Consider the following 24,237-nt stretch of genomic DNA (forward strand, 5'->3'; position numbering starts at 1 on the left):
GTAATATGAAATAGTGAGGTCTGCTGAAACCAGACAATTTATCTCCATACAGAACAAAGAGTAATTTGCATGTGGTATATTTACAGTTTACAGATAGGGGTCAACTTAAGAGGCACTTAGGTCATTTCTCACTGCAAAAAAAAAAACAACATAATATGACAAGGGAAAGATTTTCAACCAATAAATCACCAATGTACAACACACTGACACTCCTTGCAAACAAATTACATGCTGAGTATACGCCCCCTACTGGAGAAACCAACCACTGTATTGAACTGCCATAAAGATGATCAGATGTTGATAACTAAAAACCTAGTTTACCAGAAAATCTAAATTTGACCATATTGCACACACTGAGCTTTTTATGTTATGTTATTTTGGTCCTCATTAGGGCTGCGAGATATATCGGTAATATTGCAAATGTGCATATTGCAATAATCCTATAGCAATGGTTTGCAATAAGCTAATTTATATATAGATATATTACACATATATATATATAACACATATATGTATATAAATATATATATATAAATATATATATATATATATATATATATATATATATATATATATATATATATATATATATATATATATATATATATATATATATATATATATATAAATTAGCTTATTGCAAACCAAATATATATGTATATAGCAATAGCAATAAGCTAATTTATATATAGATATATTACACATATATATATAACACATATATGTATATAAATATATATATATAAATAAATACACACACATTCATGTATGTATTTAAGAAACATTTACATGTTTATATATATATATATATATATATATATATATATATATATATATATATATATATATATATATATAAATTAGCTTATTGCAAACCAAATATATATATATATATATATATATGTAATGCTAACTATATGTTATACTCATATATAATATAATATTATAGTATATTTTTAAAAATTTCCCTGTTTTTCTTAATTTTTCTTGTAACGCTGCTTTGAAACAATGCAACATTGTAACACTACATAAATGTGACTGGATTTACACAATCTATAATTATATTTGTATATATAATATTTCATATATGTTTATCGTTTATTCTACACTGAAAAATATCTCCACGTTTTCTTAATTTTTTTTTTTTCTTAAAAAAATCTATGTAATTAAATTATGTACACCAGTTTTCGTAAAATTAAATTAATTTAAATTTATGTTCATTATAAAACCTAATTTAATTACGTGAAACCGATGTCCAGAGGTTTTTTTTGTGTTTATTAGACACATGTGTTTTTTTTTTACAAACAAAGCACATAATATGAGTTTTACACTACTTAGGGTTTGAATAAATCCCTTCCATGAATTACCAATAGTAGTATTAATGCTAACCTTAGCAAATGCTACTGATTATTGATCTACTTAAATCTAATTAATGCTACTGATAACATTTAATTTTTACTGAGTTAATTATAACTTGATAATTAAACACTTAAAGTGAATTCGTTTATTTACAAAAACAGCTCAAACAAACACAAATTGTTCATCAGTTCTAAAATTAGAGACAATAAAATAATACTCTGTTGCATAGCAACCAATATCTGGCACCTTATGGCTACAGCAAATGCCATGGTGCATTGTGGGATCTGTAGTCCATCGAATTGCAGCCGTAGCCATGGAGATGTGATTACAGATGTCAGTGTCAGGAATAAGCACTAAAAAAACATAGGCAGTGTTAATACAACAAAGTCACATGTTAACATTACAGCTAATTTAATATAAAACATAAATTACTAAACTGCTAAAAACGTTAGACATACATATGAGACTGCTGGTCTTTCTTAGGAGAAATTGAGAATCAGAAAGTCTCAATTTGATTACTCTGATTACTCTTTAAAGGGATTGTTCACATAAAAATAAAAATTCTGTAATCATTTACTCACTCTCATGTTGTTACAACCTGTATACATATCTTTGTTTTGATGAACACAAAGGAAGACATTTTGAAACGAAGCATTTTCAAACAACATTCGTGGACCTATTTTAATAATTTCTCAAAATATCATCCTTTGTGTTTATCAGAACAAAAAAATTTATACGGGTTTGTAACAACATGAGAGTAATTGATGACAGAATTTTCATTTTTGGGTGAACTATCACTTTAATCTCTTGAAATACTGAAGTGAATATATTCATCTGTGTATGGTTTGAATAAAAGAACATAGTTTTGTGTTTACACGGTTTGAAGGCGGGGTGCACAATCTCTGAAAGCCAATGTTGACATTTAATATCACCTAAACAAACACGCCCCTACCCCAATACAATCTGGACCTTCTTTTGATAGACCCGCCCCACACATACGCAACCCAGGCAACGATGTCGGTTAGTAGACACGCCCCTTACTGCTGATTGGCCACAAGTGTGTTTTGTTAGTCGGCCCGACTACCTTTTCCAAAGTGTTTTCAAAAATCATGCACCCCGCCTTTAAGGTAAAAAAACATTATTTTTCACATACCATACATTATTGTTGTTTCTTTCCATGTACATTTGGGGCAGTGTTTTGCAAATTTTAAATGAGCCGTTTTAGGAAGGCATACCTGAGACTTTTAGAAAGAATATCACTTTTGGTTTAAGACTTTAATGTTTGCGACTATATGCACAAACTGCTTTAAACACTCCAAAGACAAAAGAAAACATGAAATCACATCATATGACCACTTTAGGATGCAATAGTTGATGCAAAAGATATCACAAAGAGACCAAGCTGCTCAGATAACATTGACTGGCGGGTTAACAACAGCTGTGCATGATAAAGACTGACCTTATTACAAATATTCATTAATATTTCAACATAAACACCTTCAAACACTCCCCACTCCTCATAGGTAAATGTGAATTCATTATTTCTCAATCCACCTTCTTCTTTTTTTTGCTTTTTATCTTGACTACTTGCTGTTTGCATAATTTGAGACTAAGTTTAAGCGATATGGCTATATTTCAAAACCAACGGAGGTGCCTACCTAGACAGCATTTTTAAGCATATCTATTAAGGTAGCAGGTAGCATGACAGTCTGTGGATTCTACTGTATACAGTATAACCAGCTGACATCTATACTTTTATAGATATGCGTTAATTGCTTGGCACACTATCTGCACGAAGCAACTCCTGTTACCCAGACCGGCCTATTAAAGAGGTGGTTTTGTCACTCGCAGAACAAAAGAATCTTAAATTAGTTTGGGGACAAAGCAGGAGACGGCGTAAATCTGTCTGCCTATGCCGGGCTGCAGAAACAGTGAACAGGATCCTGACTGAGCAAGCTTTAATAATTTAAACACGAAGACTGCCGTTCAGAAAATGAGCTGATTTTCATTCACGAGGAAAAAATGAGAAACAAAAGGGACAATATTAGTTTACGGCTTTTAAAATGACAGAGTGAGAAGAAATGGAGAGCGAGTAGAAACGTTTGCCCTACATCCTACATAATTCTGCTTGGAGATAAAGATCTCAACAATGTCTCAGATTGTGACTACATTTGCAAACAGATCACAATAGGACCTTTGAATAAATATGTATTTTATATTTACCAAAACCAATCTGAGATATGCTACCCATATTTATTTTAAAGATATTATACTTTATAGATAGTACTAGTACTGCACATATTGAAGAAAAATGCTTTAAGTTTGTAAAGTCAATTTAAACTTGTTTTAAAATATGTTATGTAAAAATACGTAAAAAAATATGTTTTAAAAAATTAATCTATCACACGTCAGAGCACACACAAGTGTTCATTGGTGTGATGGTCGCTTTGTTAAAACTTTAACTATGCATAACCTTTAAATCAGTGGTCTCCAACATGGTGCCCATTTGGCATTAGGTTGCCATCACGGAGTCTGTTAGCACATTCTATTTATAGCCTAAATTTTGATATTTATTTAAGACATATTTTTATATTTATATTTTTATAAAGCTTGCCTTCTTTTATGTATGTTGCATGTATGTGTGCATACCTCAAAATTACCGAAAGACCAACATAAAACACTTAATTTATGGTACAATAAGGACAGTAAACTTGCTCAGGTGTCTAAAACAAGCATGTAAATTCTAACCTGGTGAAGCGTGCCAGAGTCCCAAACCCCACAATTCCCGTAATGCCATATAAGCAGATCAGAATGGTGCCAATGATGACGTCAGCTCGCAGCACGTATGACTGCCATAGGATGTAATAAAGTGCCAAGAGCACCGTGGCCCCTGTGGCGATCAGATTCAAACCCACGTAGCCTTCGCTCTCTTGTAAGTTTCCCCTGACTCCTGATGCAGAGAGGTCAACATGATCATGATGCTTAAGTGAAATTAAAATGATAAAACTCGTTTGACTCACCCCAGTAGATTCTCAGGACCTCCAGACCAGCCATAAGAAACAGCAGACATACATCTAGAGCAAGCTGACCATCAGGATAACTCAACACTTGGGCTGCCGCACAACACCAAAAACACAACGATGATTAGAGACGCTAGAGCAATGTGATTGTTTTTATTAAAGAGCACATATTATCCAATTCACGATTTTACATTTTCTTTGGTGTGTAAAGGGCGATTTATAGTCGTACGTAGGTTCTACGCCATAGCTACGGCGTAGGCTATCCGTAGCCTGTGCGTAGCTCTGCGTAGCCTGACGTGCACCTCGCAAAATTTTTAACAGCGCGTCAGACCGTAAGCGCTGTGATTAGTCTACCAGAACCCCTCCCGTCAGGTAAAAAAAACTGCATCATAGGTATTTACGTTGAAAACAAAGAATGGCCAAGTTGAGGAGTGATTTAACTCAAACTGCAACAAAAGTCGCTGTTTATTTACATCCATCATTGCTGGTCTTCTCAAATCATACACAACAAGTTGCTGTTTCTTCTTCGTTTGTGGCTTAACGTGCAAAGCTTCTTTTTCTTTGGCGTTCGCGCTGCTACTGTGGTTACACGCGTGGTTACTGCCTACCAGCGGCCTGCGCGTGTGTTTGCACGTCGACACGGACGACGACGCAAAAGTATAAATGAAAACCGACGCGGAACCTACGCCGTTGCGGCTACGCCGTAGGACCTACGCACGACCACAACGAGCCCTTTAGTGTATATTAGTACATTAATACATTTTCCAGCTCTCTCAGCTTAGCATTTTACCATAGCTTAGCATAATTCATTGAATCTGATTAGATCATTTAGCATCACGCTCAAAAATAACCAAAGAGTTTCAATATTTTCTCTCTTCTGTAGTTACATCGTGTACTAAGACCGACTGAAAACAAAAAGTTGCGATTTTCTAGGCCGATATGCTAGGAATTATACTCTCATCTTGGCGTAATAATCAAGGACTTCACTGTCGTAACATGGCTGCAGGAGGCGCAATGATATTACGCAGCGCCTGAAAGTAGTCCCCTTGGTAACTTTCAATAGCAAGGGACTATTTTCGGGCACTGCGTGATATCATGGCAGAAAATCTGGAGCAACAAAAATGTATGGTATTTGGAAAATAATGTGTTTAACCATGAACCATGCGAACATATTGTATTATACCAAATACACAAAATGAAAAGGTTTTTAGCAAAGAAATAGGTGCACTTTAAGCTCAAAATGCATCATGGGGTTTTAAGGACATTCTTACTTTTGTAGATGATCATGGCGAGTGTGCATATGAAATACAACACACTGTAAGCTGCTGAGAGATACAGCAGAATTTGGAGCAGCACAGATGAGATCTGGTGTAAATTAAGGATAAAAGATTAAGGATAAAATTAGGCAAACACAGGACAGCTATTAATAGCATCAGATGTTAAGTTGTCATCTAGAGTCAGTGAAAGCTGGTATGGAGTCCAAACTTTCTGCCATCAGTCTTAATGGCGTGACCACATGACACTAGCTATAAGACACGATTCTTCATATACCATAGTATTACCATTATACCCGAATGGATATTACCTTCACATCTTAAAGGGATAGTTTACCCAAAAATGAAAATTCTGTCATAATTTTCTCATCCTCATGTTGTTTTAAACCTGTATGCATTATTTTTTTCTGATGAACACTAAGGAAGATATTTTGATAAATGATGGTAAGCACACAGCTGATTGTAACAACTGACTTTCATTGTAGGAAAAACAAATACGATAGAATTCAGTTGGGTACCATCCGATGTGTGCTTACCATCATTTATAATATCTTCTTTTGTGTTCATCACAAAAAAGAAATTCATACAGGTTTAAAACAACATGAGTATGAGAAAATGATGACAGAATTTTCATTTTGGGGTGAACTATCCCTTTAACAGAGGCGGACACTACTTGAGTACTTTGAGTAAATTGTCTAAGCATTTGTGCTTTATCAGAGTGTTTGTCTTGGGAAAAACTTTACTTTACTAAAAAATGTTGACTACATTCTAAAGCATAGATAAATCATACTGTGTATTGCTTTTATATTGCATATTAAAATGTATTTAATACCTAATTACATAAAAAATGTGTACTTCTACTTTCTTGCGTAAAAGTACAAAAGTACTTACTTAAGTAAAAGTAAAAAAATACTAGATGTTTAATGTACTTAAATATTAAATATGAACCAAAAACTTGAAATTATGAAATGTAGTGGAGTAAAAATTATGATAATATGCTTTGGAACGTATGTTTTCCAAAGAAAAACACTGATAAAATACGAATACATGAAAATGTACTTTTATGTAGAAAGTAAAAATACAGTGTCCGCCTCTGCCCTTTAATACCATCTTCTGGAGACATTATGGCACCATGTATTATTCCAACTTCAAGTTCCATGGCATATACATATAATAACTAAACATTAATCCATTATATTGCATTATTGTTCAGAGGCTGTAAATGTACATATATATAAGAGAAAGGATACAACAATGGTTTTCTTCCCTACAAAGATAAACGAACAATTAGTTTGACAAACGTTAACTTAAATACAGCAAAACAAGGTCAACACACAACTCACTATAGACAATGAAATATTACAAATGGGTAAAAAGCAAACGTGCACAGACTGTAATTTAAGCATTGCCGGTTTAGTACATTACGCATAACAACATTAAACCACAAAAATAACAGTGAAGCGTGTTGGGTCGGTTTATAAACCTCATAAAAACATAACGATTTCTGTAAAATACACTTTGAGAGATGAGTATCTATGGCAACGACGCTGTTTACCTGCCATGCTTGTCGCCATCTTGCTTGTCTGTTGTGTCAGTGAGTGAATCTCATGCGCTCGTGAGTCTTTAGCGCCCTCTGGTGAACAGGAGCGATACAAAACTAGTGGCAATGAATAAAATACATTTTTAATGTACAAAAAATCTTATCCGATTCCGAGAGTGACTAATATTAAACAAAAAGGGAACAATGTCTATTAGAAAAATAGATATTATTTTGATTTTTATGTTGGGAGTTAAATTATATACAAATCTGAAATACATTAATCATATTAATTTCCTTAAAAAACATTTACACGTAGGAAGATACATACTGTTTGAAACAGAAAAACATGAATATCTGTAACATATACGTAAAAGTGTGTGAACAAAAACACACAACTTTAGCACACACACTTTTTAATTGACTGGAATGTAGGATAAGAGACATATGTCAGTGTGAAGTGAAACATCACATCTGCTGATAGAGAGACAAAATTCTTTCCAATCTTTCTCTCTTTTACTTTCTTACAAGCAAACATTCAATGTCAAAAATAACTTTTAACTGTTGTAGTTTTGAGTTCACGTATGTGTGGATAATTTAGATATTATCAGAGTGTTGAATAATTTCATGAAATGTTCATAAGCTTATATTAGGACCATCAAGATGAATATAGATGGTTTTAATTATTTTTGTGTGTACAAAATAAGATTTTTTGATACTCATTAAGAAAGGAGTGAAAGGGAAAGAATTTGATGCAAAGTGCAATTAATTTGCTGACAACTTTGAAAAACAAAACAGTGCCTAAATTTATAAATCACTCACTTTGCAGTCAATGTATGATGACAATGTACAGTATGATCAATGTATGCTCTACACATACACAAATTCATTGTTGTAGTAGACTAACAGCACACATGTGTGCAACCACACACACACAACTGTGCTCACATTTAGACGAAGTGCATTAACATGGCCAGATGTTTCTTTGTCCCTGCAGCCTCAAGCTCGCTTTTTCTCGCTCGCGTCTTATCAAACAATCCACGCAGTGTGTCGTGGGAAGAACGACCGTGTTGTTCAGGTCAAACAGAGGAAAAGGGAGAGCGAGAGAAAGAGAGATAGAGAGAAAGATGCTCCAGCTGTGCGTAAAAACAACAAAACTGCATTTGATTGGAAGGGGGGTCAGATGGACACAGGGTCATTGTTTGTAAAGAGGTCGCGGATAAAGAGACGAGAGAAACAGATCACTCAGCTCATGCAGTGATAAATGATGGCGTTACACCTCATTCATTCACAATCTTCCAACTAATAACACAACTAGTGTGATGATGCCGTGCTATTTTAAGATAAAAAAAAACAACACTCTAAATTTTGGGATGTTTCAGTCCATGGTTGGGTTGTTGTTTGTTAAAGTTAATTTAAAGGGGACATTTCACAAGACTTTTTAAGATGTCAAAGAAAGTCCTCAGAGTACGTATGTGAAGATTAAAAAATCATATAGATAATTTATTATAACATGTTAAATATGCCACTTTGTAGGTTTGAGCAAATATGTGCCATTTTTGGGTGTGTCCTTTAAAATGCAAATGAGCTGATCTCTGCACTAAAGTGGTTAGATTAAGGGGCTGTATTATTCCCTTCTGACATCACAAGGGGAGACAAATTTCAATGACCTATTTTTTCACATGCTTGCAGAGAATGGTTTACCAAAACGAAGTTACTGGGTTGATCTTATTTATGTTTTCTAGGTTGATAGAAGCACTGGGTACCCAATTATAGCACTTTAACATTGAGATTTTCATGATATGTCCCCTTTAAACCAACATTTGAGTTTGTCCATATTTCATGGAACAATCTGTCACTGGGGCAGTACCCTTTAAATAGGTCCTGATATGTATATGTGAAGTACTTACATGTACCTTTGAGGTATATGCACTCTTTGGTACCAATATGAGGTAGGCCTACTAATATAAACTTTTTGAAGGTACCGCCCAGTGACATCGAGGACTATAATTTGACATTTTTTTTCTGACAGTGCATGTGTTTTGAAACAAACTAGCATTTTGTTAAATGATAAATGTGCAAAAACTAAAATGAAAAAAAATTCATATGAAATAAAATATTATCATGTCAATACCATGGTAACCTATGTGGATATTCTTAATGATTAGATATATAAAAAATTTCAAAATATTATCTATATAATTGCATTCTAGATTTCTTCCAGCTATTTGGGGTTAGGAAGAACCAATAAATATAATAACCAAATATTTTTCTATGAACATAAAGCAGTGTAATTGTCCATGTTTGTGTACATCAGGTTCCGGTTACACAGAATTAAGTATTATGGTGCAAACAACAAATAATGTGATGTCCATAAACACACACCAGGTCTAAGGTTAAACATTTTAGGTTATGAATGTAATTGGAAACCTTAAAATATGCGACTATTTAATGCGCACTAAATGATTGTTAAATGATCACGGTTGAAACTAAACTCATTGTCAAAACTGTTTTTTTGTGTGACATCTTTCCTCTCGTGCTCAGACTTCGTGCTCGCGCACAGCTCGATTGAGGGTGGGAGCGCGCAGAGAGCCAAGCCGAGTGCGCTTGACGGTAAAAGTACCTCGAGCACAGCTTGGTGTGAGTAAAACCTCTCACGTGATATTTTTTACCGATTAAAACATTTTCCAACCAACAGCGACTCTTTATTATAGACAAAATAATTTTTTTGCGAAAACACTGGAATATGCTTCCACCTGACATTCAAAGGTAAAATCTCCTCAGGAAAAGGTGGGTGCGCGTAATTTGGGCGTTAAGTAAAAACGGTTAAAGTGTTTGTTACTGAAACAATTTATCGATACTGGAGAGCGCTGTGTGATTTTGTAAAGATAATCGTGCGTAAAGTTGTTGAACGGGGATGCGAGTTTAAAGCGCACGCGACTCCCGCCGCTCGCGCGCGCCGGAGGTTCGGTCCGTTCATGTTCATGGAGTTTATAAGCAGGAGCCGCTAGAATGGACGTGATTGATGAAACTGAGGCCTTACAGAGATTCTTCGAAGGTAAGAAACTTTAATTCATCTCATGTGGATGTGACAAGTTTAAAAACTACAAGCGCATAACCTAAATGACGAACAAATGTTGCATAATAATGCTTAACATATTAGTTGTTAATCCCTAAAAACAAAAAAACACGCACTGTGTATGTACCATGGTAAAGGAAATTATATATACCGTCTGAATGATTACTCTGTATCATGTTTTTCTGTATCAAGTTATGTTTAATGGTGGTAACAGGTGGAACTAAGTGGTAACAATTGCAAAAATACTATCCATCATAATACCACAATACATTTTTAATTGACTATAGTATTACCAGAGCAGAAAAAGTAATATTGCAATGCAATGAATAACATTTAAACATGGCACCATGATGCTGCTTACCACATATTGTGGGTAACTTTTAAAGTTTAGCTACTTAAGTCCTCATCATTACGTATTTTTACAGGTAGCCTAATAAAATTGACATTGTTGGCCATGCATACTAAAGCTCATATGGACATAAACTGTTTGCAAATTATTCAGCGGTTTCGGTTGACTACCACATGTCCGATAACGTTTTTATTTAAGGGCCCGTGATTCAAACCTCACTGCCATGTTATTTAAGAATGTGAAATGTGTTGTGTGTCATTTTTTAGGGGGGCAAAGATACAAAGAGCCTGTGATGATTCATCCCAGGACAGCCAGAACATAGAGAAGGAATTTTTGGGAAATGGGGAAAGGCTAAAAGGTGGAAAGAGTGGAAAGAGGGATGATGGTGAGATGCGGGGAGCGAAGGATGGAATCCAGATAGGAGGGGAGGAGGGGTTTTGAGGAGAAACATTGGTAGGACAGAGGAATGTGATAAATGTTGTGTCTGTAATGGTAAAGGATGGCGTAAAAGCAATGTATATCATGCAAAACATTTAAAGAGGCAAAAATATGTTTTTATAGGAGTGAGATCAGGTAGAAACAAGCAAAAGAAAATGGCAAAACACTGCCACCGGGAGTTATCTGCAAAGATTTAATGCCTTCTTCTTTTTTAACCCTTTCCTCTTTTATTATCTTCCTCTTTTCCCTTTCGTTTTTTAGAAAGGAAGCAAACTTGGTTCACAACTTTATCAACATCCCCTCGACTCCATATTTTTTATTTTTGACAGATAAAAGCACCAGTTGTTTGCCCGGGTTGTGAGCTAAACTCTTTATTTTGTTGGGATTTTCCAACCATAATTCTCACGAGTGACACATCATTAGGCCTGACAAGTGTCTGCTCTCCGAGCAGGTGTAACGCTGTGTTTACATGACAGTGCTGTACTGTAAACACTGTTGACATCATTGGGTTGAGTTTATATGGCCATCAATTGCTGCTTTTGACTTTAAAGAGAATTTCACATGTTTACATTCTTCAGTTAGGGAGTGAGACGGGCGGGGTGTCTCCAATCCAAGCCGAAACGCTTCTGCTGCCCTAATGGGGAGCACTGGAGATTTTCTGGAGAGTCATAACTAGTGATATAACTATTAAAGACATCACAAACAAACAATGCTAAAACACCCAACCTAGCAACATGATCACCAAGAAAATATTGTTATGGCCAAAAAAATTATCACTGGGGCAGTTTGAAATATGCACCATTTTAGTAAATATGTATTTGGTACTAATATGTACCTCTGATCTCTTTATATGAACTTTTAAGGGTGTAGTTTTTGAAAGAGTATCGCTCCAGTGACAGATAGTCTTTTAAATCCTGCTATAGATTTGTGTTATTAAGATTCGGTTTTGACTTGATATATTGTGTATGTGTGTACACTTGTGCATCTGAATAGATGGCTTGTAATTTTTAATTGTTTGATTCCTGATGAATGATCTCTGTGTTTGTGCCCTGTTTGTTTGTGTGTCGAGAGTGTTAGGTCGGGGAGGGGGGGTTTGTCTGAAATGGACATCCATTGTGAAGTACAGCAACACAAAGCACAAAAGACAAAACAGTTTGAGTTGTTCGTCTGTAACCCTCATCTGTTCCTATTGCTTAGTTTTTTCCTTTATAGCCCAGAAGGAGACTTAATGGAGTTAAGTTCTGTTCCATTTAAGTTAAGCGGTGAAAAACATCCACAGGTTGAGAATCAGGAACACCATAACTGTGTTTTCCAGGCTTGCGATTTGTGGTGGCACATCTGTGACGCGCATGTCCGCATGTATGCACGGCGCCACAGGGTCATGTCAGACAGAGGTAGTGATAAACACGATGTGTTTGTGGTGATCAATTTTGATTTTGCGGCGGACAGAGAAATAAATGAATGTATGGGAAACACTGCATTCCAACGACGCTCCCACTTCAGTGATGTCACATCGGTAGGCAGCGCAAATATAACGACTCGCCTATAATCCCTCTCACTATGAAGTGGTAGTAAACTCGATGGAAAAGCGAACCGAGCCAAAGGGAAGTGAGCTGACACAACCTGGATGGAAAAGCGCCATATTATTTATCTTCACTAGAGAAGAGTGATTATAACTACTAAAATATAGTTGAAATTAGGGCTGGGTATTGTTAAAAATTTCACAATTTAATTTCGATTCTCGCGGCTTCTGTTCGATACGATATTGATTTATTTGCATCGGTATCGATTCAGTAATAGTAGATGCACAAGTTAATAAGTTCCTGAGTATATTTTTAAATAATGTCAATCAATCGATCAATCCACAAAGTTTATTTCGGTCCTCACCAGTGTTGGGGGTAACGCATTACAAGTAACTTGAGTTACGTAATAATATTACTTTTCTGAAGTAACGAGTAAAGTAACGCATTACCTTATGTACACATTAATATTTGAGTTACTTTTTCAAAAAAAGTAATGCAAGTTACTTTTTAGTTTTATTAATTTGATTAAAAAATAAGTACTGAATTAAACTTAACGTATGCACTCTCTGTGCCTGTGTGGAAACAGTTTGAGTCAGAAACTGAGATGGCAGGCCAGAGCTAAACATTTTTGTGATAAAATATGCAATTTCTGAATGCAGAACTTTTCAGTCATAAAAACACCTGCAAGGCCTGAAAGAGATCAAGCTTTAGCCAAGAAAAAGTAACGCAAAAGTAACTAAAAGTAACGTAAGCACTACTTTCCATGAAAAGTAACTAAGTAATGCAATTAGTTACTTTTTTTGGGAGTAACTTAATATTGTAATGCATTACTTTTAAAAGTAACTTTCCCCAACACTGGTCCTCACACATAACCTCCAAAACCAAGAAAATATATACATGCAGTATTACCAATGTTTAAAAACAAATTGGTGGTGCAGGCTTGAACGGAGTGCAGCTGCTGTTTGCCATCTTGCTGTTTTTGTAAAGCGCGTCTTGTACAACGCTGAACGCTCTCACTAGAGTGTTGCCCACAGCGCCGCCACTGGCCGGTGGGCTGAATCGATTCACATTTTACTGTGAGTTCACACCAGCCGCGTTTGAGGCGTCAAATTCACGTCTACCACGTCCAGTTTGCCGCTTGAACATTTTAAGTTTACTCGCTTCATTCACGCGTGAAATCCGTGCTTAAAATTCTAGTCATCGAGACATTCACACGGAGATTCGCATCATGGGAGGGGCTCCTGCGACTCCGCTCGCTTCCTGTAATCATGTGACTACTAGAGCAAGCTCCTGATTGGTTAACCTCGGCGCATTTTTCCGCCAAAGTTCACATTTTTGCAACTCGCTTGTTTCGTGCGGCAACGTTCAATTCACGGCATTCGTGCGAACTAAACGCGTAAATGAGGCGGAATCGCATCTACCGTGCCACGCTAAACGCCTAATTTGCGCCGCAAGATCTCCAGATGCGCATCAACGCGTCATCACATTGACTTAAAGGCTCTCTAAGCGAATCTGCGAGACGTTAGGTATTGTTGACGTTTAAAACTGTTTTCAAACAGACGGAGTGTAGCTAACTCCTCCCCCTCCCCCTCCCTTCTGGCTTTCATGAACGCGCCCAACCCCCACCCCCAAATCCTTTTTGTCGTTTATTGGCTGGAATACTTTGTTTTGTTATGTGATGCTAGGTTTGGCCACTATGTTGATATTGCCGTTTGTGAAGCCTGGGCTGTCTACAGAGATCGCGTTTTTTTACAGTTTGATCAGCGGACAGGCAGCAAGCAGATAGTGAGGAGATGTTTCCGGTATGTAACAAAAAAAGTTTTAAGGTCTAAAACGCTTCAATTCGCTTAGAGCGCCTTTAACATTGAAATCACTCGGGCTTGACGCCTCTACCGTGGCTGGTGTGAACGCAGAATTACCCAGCCCTAGTTGAAATATGTCAACTTAATTTTATAAGTTGTAGCAACTCATATCTTGGTAAGATAAATAATAGTACGTTAAAATGAGTATATTAAACAAAAAATAAATAATTATTAAACACATCATTTCTTACTGTTAAAATCTTTAACAAGTAAGGTCATGTAAAAGATTGAAATTAATATGAAAGCTTTGGATTTACAGCCTGTAAGTTAACTCCTGTTAGCATTGCATTGTGACCGAATCTTTCAAACATGATAAGGAGCGTCACATTTCCGGCTGACGTCAAAGGTATTCAGGCCAATCAGGGAAACGGAGCTTTTCAAATCTGTGTGTTTCAGGAAGAGAGTGAAATCTGGAGCTACAAAAATGTACGGTATGTGGAAAATAATGTGTTTCAATAAGTCATACAAACACATTGTATTATACCAAAAACACAAAATATTTTTTAGCAATAAAATATGTGCTCTTTAACACAACAATTTTTAGATACGCAATTCAGTACCTGAGTATATTTTTAAATAATGTGTGTTGCCCACTGGCCGGTGGGCTGAATCGATTCATAGGATTGCAATGCATTGATGAATCGATATTTTTATCGTGGGTTCACACCAGTTCTAGTCCTCAAGACATTCACATGGGAGGGGCTTCTGCGACTCTACTCGCTTCCTGTAATCAAGTCACTTCTAGAGCAAGCTCCTGATTAGTTAACGCGGCACATTTTTCCACCAAAGTTCAACATTTATCAACTCGCGCGTTTCCCGCGGCAACGCTCAATTCACGCCATTCGTGCGAACTAGACTTGTGAATAAGGCGGAATCGCGTATACGCGCCACGTTTAAAGGCTTCATTCGTGCCGCGAGACCTCCAGACGTGTGTCAACGTGTCTTCACATTGACGTAACATTGAATTCACTCAAGCTTGATGCCTCTACCATGGCTGATGTGAAAGCAGCATTAACCAGCCCTAGTTGAAATAAGTCAACTTAATTTTATAAGTTGTAGCAACTCATCTCTTGTCAAGATAAATAATAGTAATAATTTTATAAACCATAAATAATTTAATGGTTTTGAGTCAACTAATATATTGTTAAGTTGAATAAACTCAAAATTTTAAGGCAACTTACTTTTTTAAGTTGACCCAACAAAGCTTTTTTACATTGCATTGCATAACAAAACTTAAAATATTCATATTTACATCACTGGCAAATCTGAGCACAGTGTATATTTCTCTCCTATACACTGGAAAAGATGCTGATATATGTTTTTAAGAGAAAAATCAGAGAAGCACAATACACATGACCAAATAGTCTACTTTTTGCCAGCCATAAACAAACCAGAAACAACTGTGATATTAATTTTCTTTCCAAATAGATGTCTAAATAGTTAACTCATTGCTGTTTTTGAAGAAGTCTTAATATTAAAATGAATTGCAACCGTGCTCACGCATATAACAGCTCTGATAAGCATCCTCTCTGTATGTTCATCATCTGGATGGACTAAGAATATTGGGTGTTGAAAGGAATTTTGGGAAACAGTGGCTGGTTTCTGTTAGTGCACTACTCTAGGAGTGGATATTTTTCACAGATATTTACCTAAAGATAACTGGCACTGAATCCCCTGGTGACATAAAAATACTGTGAAAGGTTTCTTGCCTGCTAGTGTGCAGTCCTAAGCTGCTTACGGGGGTACGTACGTTCCCTAAGTCTAATGCAGGGATCATTCCTGGCATACCTTAAAGACTGTTAAAAAACAGAATGAGGTGCGAGTAATGATTCTCTCTCTTTTGCCATGACCGTTTCTGTATGGCTCGCTCGTTCCGAATCCATTAGTGTGACAGTGTGCAGACAGGGCGAGGGAGAGAGATAACAGTCTTAGTCTCTCTCTCTCTTACACACACACATGCACACAGATTGACGTACACAAACACTCACACATGCTGTGGGTGGGGTGAGATAAGGGCAGGGCACAGGTCATACAAAACATACACATACATGCCAACATGCACAAGCAAAAAATACTAAAATATATTCATGTATACAATAACCTGTGCATAAACACAGAAGCTTAGATTTAAAGAGCTGATCTGTTAAGACTGTAGTACAACAGATGGTGAACTTCACGGTACTGAAATTCAACTCTTCACCTTACTAACTAAAGACATAAAACTTTAAAGGCTATTTCACACTGATCCAGCAAACACCAACAAATTATAATGTCAGTGTTTGCTGGATCGGAGTGAATTATCCTTAAAAGAAACAAAATAAACAAAGGAATGCGAGAAACAATGACTCTTGCTGTTGGCTAAAATGTGTTCATATATGTTCAGCGAATCACATCAAAGAGATTCAAAGAGCACCTATTTCATTGCTAAAAAAGAACTTTATTTTGTGTATTTGGTATAATATAATGTGTTTGCGTGGTTTATGGTTAAAAAAACACACATACCGTACTTTTGGGTGATTCTAACGAAATCCAGATTAAGAAGGTGTCCAGCATCAGAATTTTTAAAAAGCCCTTGAAGCCAATTTTTTTTGCACATATAAGATTAAGGTCTGACCTACTTACTATAACCATTATTTTTAGAGGATTTTAAAAAATATTTCTTATAGAATTATTTACATTTTTTAGATTCATTATCAAAATTCTCATTACCGCAACATGATATTACATTAAATATATGCATTTACAAACTCATGTTTCAGTAATGAGAACTAAAAAGTTGTCTAGGTACTATGACAAACAAAATGTATACTTTTATCTGAAAAGAAAAAAATAAGAACTGCTTACCTGGTAGTCATCTTTAGTGTCACAGTCAATTATGTCCCTTCCAAAAATTTTTTTAAATGTTAATTCTTTGAGGGCTTAAACAATGATTAAAAATTGTTGCGGAGGATGAGAAAATTGGTCTTGGACACATTTATATTCCTTATTATTGTCTCTACATTATCCAATGATCACTAAATACCACATGTTTCTTTACTGTAAATGTTTATAGTATAACATGGACTGAAGCTTTTTATTTTTTTTAATATTTTTAATTATAAATATTTCCATGTCAAAGAACCCAAATCCAGTCATGGACATGTTGCGGTAATAAAAAATTTCCATTTAAATGTGGAAAAAACAACAAAATTGGTTTGTATGATGTCATTTGAAATCATGTGCAAATAGTACATTAAGAGATGTTTGTAACTGTTTGCTTCTTATTTTGATAGCATTTACATTTTTTATCAAAATGTTTCATGACACCTCATAAGTCTAATTTTCGTGAGAAGCACCCTTTTGTGTAGCCCCAGATTTCACTCTCTTTCTGAAACGCACGGATTTGTCCCTGATTGGCCAGTATGTTGTGATTGGTCTGAATACCTCTGACGTAAACCGGAAACGTGACGCTTCTACCATGTTTGAAAGATTTGGTTGCTAACAGGAGTTAACTTACAGGCTGTCAGACAAAGCAGTAGGAATGATAATGTCGGTCTTGTCTACATCCCCAATCTCAGGAAGTAAACTGTTGCCTACAATAACGTTGGATTTTGGTCAGAATCTGACGTTGGATTAACGTTGGATTTGGTCGGAATCTGACGTTGGATTTTGGTCGGAATCTGACGTTGGAATTTGGTCGGAATCTGACGTTGGAATAATGTTGGAATTTGGTCGGAATCCGACGTTGGAATAACGTTGGAATTTAATCGGAATCTGAAGTTGGATTTTGGCCAGAATCTGAAGTTGGATTTTAGTAGGAATCTGACGCTGGAATAACGTTGGATTTTGGTCGGAATCTGACGTTGGATTAGTGTTGGATTTTGGTCGGAATCTGACGTTGGAATAACGTTGGATTTTGGTTGGAATTTGACGTTGGATTAGTGTTGGGTTTTGGTCGGAATCTGACGTTGGAATAACGTTGGATTTTGGTCGGAATCTGACGTTGGATTAGTGTTGGATTTTGGTGGGAATCTGACGTTGGATTAGTGTTGGATTTTGGTTGCAATCTGACGTTGGATTAGTGTTGGATTTTGGTTGGAATCTGACGTTGGAATAACGTTTGATTTTAGTCGGAATCTGACGTTGGAATTTGGTCGGAATCTGACGTTGGAATTTGGTCGGAATCTGACGTTGGAATAATGTTGGAATTTAGTCGTAATCTGACGTTGGAATAACGTTGGAATTTGGTCAGAATCTGAAGTTGGATTTTGGCCAGAATCTGACGTTGGATTTTGGTCGGAATCTGACGTAGGATTAGTGTTGGATTTTGGCTGGAATCTGACGTTGGATTAGTGTTGGATTTTGGTCAGAATCTGACGTTGGAATAACGTTGGATTTTGGTTGGAATCTGACGTTGGATTAACGTTGGATCTTGGTCAGAATCTGACGTTGGAACGTTGGATTTTGGTTGGAATCTGACGTTGGATTAACGTTGGATTTTGGTCAGAATCTGACGTTGGATTAAAGTTGGATTTTGGTCGGAATCTGACGTTGGATTAGTGTTGGATTTTGGTTGGAATCTGACGTTGGATTAGTGTTGGATTTTGGTCGGAATCTGAAGTTGGAATAACGTTGGATTTTGGTCAGAATCTGACGTTGGATTAGTGTTGGATTTTGGTTGGAATCTGACGTTGAATCTGACGTTGGATTAGAGTTGGATTTTGGTCAGAATCTGACGTTGGAATAACGTTGGATTTTGGTCAGAATCTGACGTTGGATTAGTGTTGGATTTTGGTTGGAATCTGACGTTGGATTAGTGTTGGATTTTGGTTGGAATCTGAAGTTGGATTAGTGTTGGGTTTTGGTTGGAATCTGACGTTGGATTAAAGTTGGATTTTGGTCGGAATCTGACGTTGGATTAGTGTTGGATTTTGGTTGGAATCTGACGTTGGATTAAAGTTGGATTTTGGTCGGAATCTGACGTTGGATTAGCGTTGGATTTTGGTTGGAATCTGATGTTGGATTAGTGTTGGATTTTGGTCGGAATCTGACGTTGGAATAACGTTGGATTTTGGTCAGAATCTGACGTTGGATTAGTGTTGGATTTTGGTTGGAATCTGACGTTGAATCTGATGTTGGATTAGTGTTGGATTTTGGTCAGAATCTGACGTTGGAATAACGTTGGATTTTGGTCAGAATCTGACGTTGGATTAGTGTTGGATTTTGGTTGGAATCTGACGTTGGATTAGTGTTGGATTTTGGTTGGAATCTGAAGTTGGATAAGTGTTGGATTTTGGTTGGAATCTGAAGTTGGATTAGTGTTGGGTTTTGGTTGGAATCTGACGTTGGATTTTGGTCGGAATTTGACGTTGAAATTTGGTCAGAATCTGACGTTGGATTTTGGTGGGAATCTGACGTTGGAATAATGTTGGATTTTGGTCGGAATCTGACGTGGTCGGAATCTGATGTTGGAATAAAGTTGGATTTTGTTTTGAATCTGATGTTGGATTAACGTTGGAATTTGGTCGGAATCTGACGTTGGAATAATGTTGGATTTTGGTCGGAGTCTGACGTTGGATTTTGGTCGGAATCTGACGTTGGAATAACGTTGGATTTTGGTCAGAATCTGACGTTGGAATTTGGTCGGAATCTGACTTTGGATTAACCTTGGATTTTGGGATTTTAAAGGAAAGCACATTAAGACGTTATTGACTCGTATAAGGGGCGTCTTAAGCACAAACACAGTTGCGCTGCTAGCCATTTTGGTGCCCTAAGCATAATTGTTTTATGATGCCCACACCCGTAACCCAAGAAAAAAAGTTTGTTTTTGCCAGTTTAACTTTTTACTAAACATCTATACCAATAACACAATAGTAGCATCACAGTAGCCTATAAAACTTAAGAACAGTAAAATGAGAAAGTAAAATCTTCATAGCTTTGCTGACTTTGTAAACACATGTAAAATAGCCAACACACACTACACATTTGAAAGTGCAAACTTTTCTTCTGTAAATAGAAAAAAAAATAATATATAAATATAAAATGTCATTATGAATGATATAAAGCAAACATTTTAGATTTTTTTAGATGTTTTAACTGTTCTAAATAGCCTACTTGGTTTACAAAGAAAAGTACATTTGTGACCTTTAGTCCTCTAAGTCTTTGTTTTATTTAAGAAGATTTGCTATTGTTGTTTCTTATTATTGATGAATATTAATTTATTCAAAGTGACATTTAATTTGGGAAAAAACATGTCTGAATTATTTTGATAGTATGTTAAACAGGAATTGTTAGCCTACCATATGCACTGCACTGACTGCACGTTACGTTAACTGTTACTGAGACAGTATTAACCACCATCACGTCAAGATAAACCATAAACTACTGCTTAATATTTAAAGAAAGATAGTAAAGAAAGTATTCTTGTCAAAACCGATATTTTTAAAACAGTAATTTCGTGTAGATGTCTACATATTGGGGTCGCGCACTCGCGCCTCTGTGTGCACGCGAGGAAGATTGTTTTTGAGTCTTGTCGGTCTTAATAACTCTTTAAACATTAATCAGGTCCCAAACTTTATCTCTCTTAATAACCCTTTTAACATCAAGCAAGTCCTGCAATTCATTTTTTAATTTCTGTATGCTTTAAAAGTGAAACCAAAATACACAGATGGAGACCCATCTTTGCATTAGATAATTTATGACGGTTCACTTAGAAAACGTACAAATAAATCATTTTAGATGTTTAATAACTATTTAGAGCATTGGATTTGCTAGACGAGAGCTTAATGTTCTTATTTTTATGAAAACCTCTGAATCATTTAGACAGCACAGGTCACAGTAAGGCTGTGTCCTAATATATCCAACTATAGGCTGAACCAAGGGCGTTGCATTTGCGTTAATGCGTTAATTTTGACAGCCCTAATTATTATCCTTGGATTCTGTGATTCCATATGCGTTTTCCGCTTCACGGAAATCAGGGCCCTACTGTTCTATGTCTCTGAATGACTGGCTATATGTGTGTAATGACCCTGCAACTAATATATATTTAGAATACATGGGATTTTTATAAAAAAAGATATCAAAGAAATAAAAAAATTTCTTTAGCTCAGTGGTAGAGAATTGCGTTAGCAGCACAAAAGGTTGTGGGTTCAATCCCACATGGCTACCTATTAAAAAGGTCCTAATACAATTAGGTACAGAATACATTTGATATCAATATGTGGACTACCTTGGAAATACCAATATGTAACTCTGAGGTACTTATTTAAACTCTTTTGGTGCAAAGCTGTATGTTTTGAAAGGATTCCTTCCCAGTCTGGGCTAGGATACTTTTGGATAAAAGTGTTGGCCAAATGCATAAATATAAATGTGAAATTGGCAGTATAAAATATCACAAAATTTCTCAACGTGCGATAAAGTTTATTTTGGACTCATCTCTAAATGAAAATTTCAACTAATAACTCAACTAAGTTTATTTCTGTGTCTTTTATGCACATGGTCACGTTTGGGTAGGGGATCAGAAAGGTCGGTCAGATTTTCTGGTCTGAAACAGTTTGACCGTTGCGCGTGGTTTCCCTCATGTAACGGTGTATATCTGTCACGGGAATGTATTGTGTTTGAGCAGCCAGGCCTGTAACATTGACATGCCAGTTTTATTACAACATCCCAATAATTACACACATTTCAGGTGACTTTGATCCGTTTCCCATATCGTATTTCTTTGTTTCAGAACTTCAGAACTATTATATTACCATTTTTAAAGAAAAAAAAATACATACAAAGCAAATAGTTTTTTTTTTTAAATACATTGTTACCTATTCTTAGGTTATACTGCCACAATACCACAGTGTGAGTGGTAACCAGGGTGTTATATGGTTGCTAAGGTTTTACGTTTATGCATTCAGCAGACATTTTTTTCCAAATCACAAGGCATGCATTACATTACAATGCATTACTCGGCCCATCTTTGTTCTCACCGTCGCAAACAGAAATACTTATGACGCAGCTTTTTTATGGCGCTGTTAAAAATTTGGCGAGGTGCACGTGCAGAGCTATGCACAGGCTACAGATAACCTACGGCGTAGACCTTACGCACGACTATAAATTGGACTTAAGTGGTTTCTAGTGTGTGCAGGGTGGCTGTTATTCAGTTGAAGTTTAAAGATACCACCTCCAAATCTTTACTTCTTCTTTATGCCATTCCAGCACAGTGGCAGCTCGTGACTGCTCACCCGAGGGGCGCAAATTCAAAATGTGTGTTCGGAGTGTCGGGTCGTTTTATGAAAATGGTGGCTTTTTGAACAGACAACTTTTCAAAAATATACTTCTTTTTTTATACCAAAACTTATACTCAGATAATAGTTAACCTCTTAACATTATAAATCAACTTAAATGACAGCTTAATGTATTTTTATATTTTTTCTACATTACATTAAAAAATGCTTGTGCTGCTTTTTTGTCACTGATGTTACCTATATTTTAGATGACAATTCAGGCTTCCCAGAATGTATTTTGACTATTTACTTTGCATACGTAATCAAAGACAGAAAAAGTTAATGTAATATTAAGAAGTTGTCTTGATTAGTAATAGGGATGCACGATATATCGCTGACATATCGTTATCGGACGATAACTGCTTATTTTTAATATTATCGGTTATTGGTCTGATAGCAAAATTAGGCCGATAAACGAAAGCCGATAAATTATGGATTATTTTGGTTTGTTGAACCACTTCACTTGCTCATTGCTGGCCATGTGGAGTTTTGATCAGTGCTTTCTGTTCAGAGTAGTGGTTGTTATAAATTGTAACACCAGTGACATGAAATTGAGGGACAGGTATTCTCTGTAAATTATTTATAATATTTACTTGATATTTTAGTTTTTTAAGTAGTCCACTAAGTAACTGTACTACTTCCCTTTGTATTATGACATTTAAAGGGGGAGAATAATATATTTTTAACTCAAAATGTGTCACTAAACCACCACTCCTGACCCGAGGGACAAGCCAATTTCATGGTACTGACCGTGTTCTACAATATATATAAAAAATGGTTTGCAATATAACTGTCTTGAATTTAATAAATTTTTTTAAGGTAAGTGGTTGTAATCAATTTATTTAAGCTACATTTAAACAAAAAAGATTAGTAAAGTAAAATAAAATATAAAACTTTTGTTTAAATGTAGCTTAAATAAATTGATTGCAACCACTTACCTTAAAAAATTGATTAAATTCAATGAATAATTTTTTTTAGTGTACATATGTTTTATTAATAATAAAACACTTCAATTAAAACAAAAACCATATATTTTGTGTCATTATCTGACAATTTTAAGTGTTTTTCCTGGTGGTTGGGCTGGGACAGGAAAGCCACAATTTTCATATAATGACCCTGTCATGTGTTTTGCTCGTTTTTTCAAAATATGTGTTTGTTGTGTCATGTGAACCATGTGCATCACATGTTTTGTCAAAATAAGTGCCTGCTGCACACACGTCAAAACCATTTATGAAAGGTTGTGGTATCGATTGCCTGTGCGGAGCTTAACAAATAACGCATAACTTAGCTGCTAGCTAGCGCCCTTAACTAGCGATTCAAAACAAAAACATTACAATTAAAACCGCTTGAACGTTTTATTAAAAGTATCATAAAACATGAGTGTCATAATATAATCTCAATTAAACAACGTTAAAGTAACTTTACTTTCATTTGTGCGACTCCTTGACAGTTCGACGTTCATCAATAAAATTCCTACGTTAACGTTTACCCCTCTCTTTCAAGTGTGGTCCTTATCACACTTCGTTTCAAGGGCTATGTATCCC

The 24,237-nt window shown here is 35.8% G+C and overlaps 2 protein-coding genes across 4 annotated transcripts in view; one reads left to right on the forward strand and one right to left on the reverse strand.

The window, feature by feature from the left end:
• Nucleotides 1-1,489: 1,489 nt before the first annotated feature.
• On the reverse strand, nucleotides 1,490-7,305 carry LOC141364364 (transmembrane protein 80-like). Its single transcript, XM_073868957.1, has 6 exons — nucleotides 7,209-7,305; nucleotides 6,904-6,920; nucleotides 5,651-5,744; nucleotides 4,380-4,472; nucleotides 4,108-4,309; nucleotides 1,490-1,712 (listed from the first exon to the last, which is right to left on the reverse strand). Exons 1-6 carry the CDS (start codon nucleotides 7,225-7,227, stop codon nucleotides 1,700-1,702), a joined length of 438 nt encoding a protein of 145 aa, XP_073725058.1. The 5' UTR covers nucleotides 7,228-7,305; the 3' UTR covers nucleotides 1,490-1,699.
• A 2,447-nt stretch (nucleotides 7,306-9,752) lies between these two features.
• The window catches only part of LOC141364365 (myelin regulatory factor-like), a 57,847-nt gene continuing 43,362 nt past the window's right edge, over nucleotides 9,753-24,237 (forward strand). For all 3 annotated transcript variants that reach the window (XM_073868958.1, XM_073868960.1, XM_073868959.1), the window contains exon 1: nucleotides 9,753-10,248. In XM_073868958.1, coding sequence (XP_073725059.1) covers nucleotides 10,203-10,248 — 46 coding nt within the window. In that variant the 5' untranslated portion in view covers nucleotides 9,753-10,202. The remainder of the gene's footprint in view (nucleotides 10,249-24,237) is intronic.

This window comes from Misgurnus anguillicaudatus, chromosome 6 (assembly GCF_027580225.2).
Source record: "Misgurnus anguillicaudatus chromosome 6, ASM2758022v2, whole genome shotgun sequence".
NCBI lineage: Eukaryota > Metazoa > Chordata > Actinopteri > Cypriniformes > Cobitidae > Misgurnus > Misgurnus anguillicaudatus.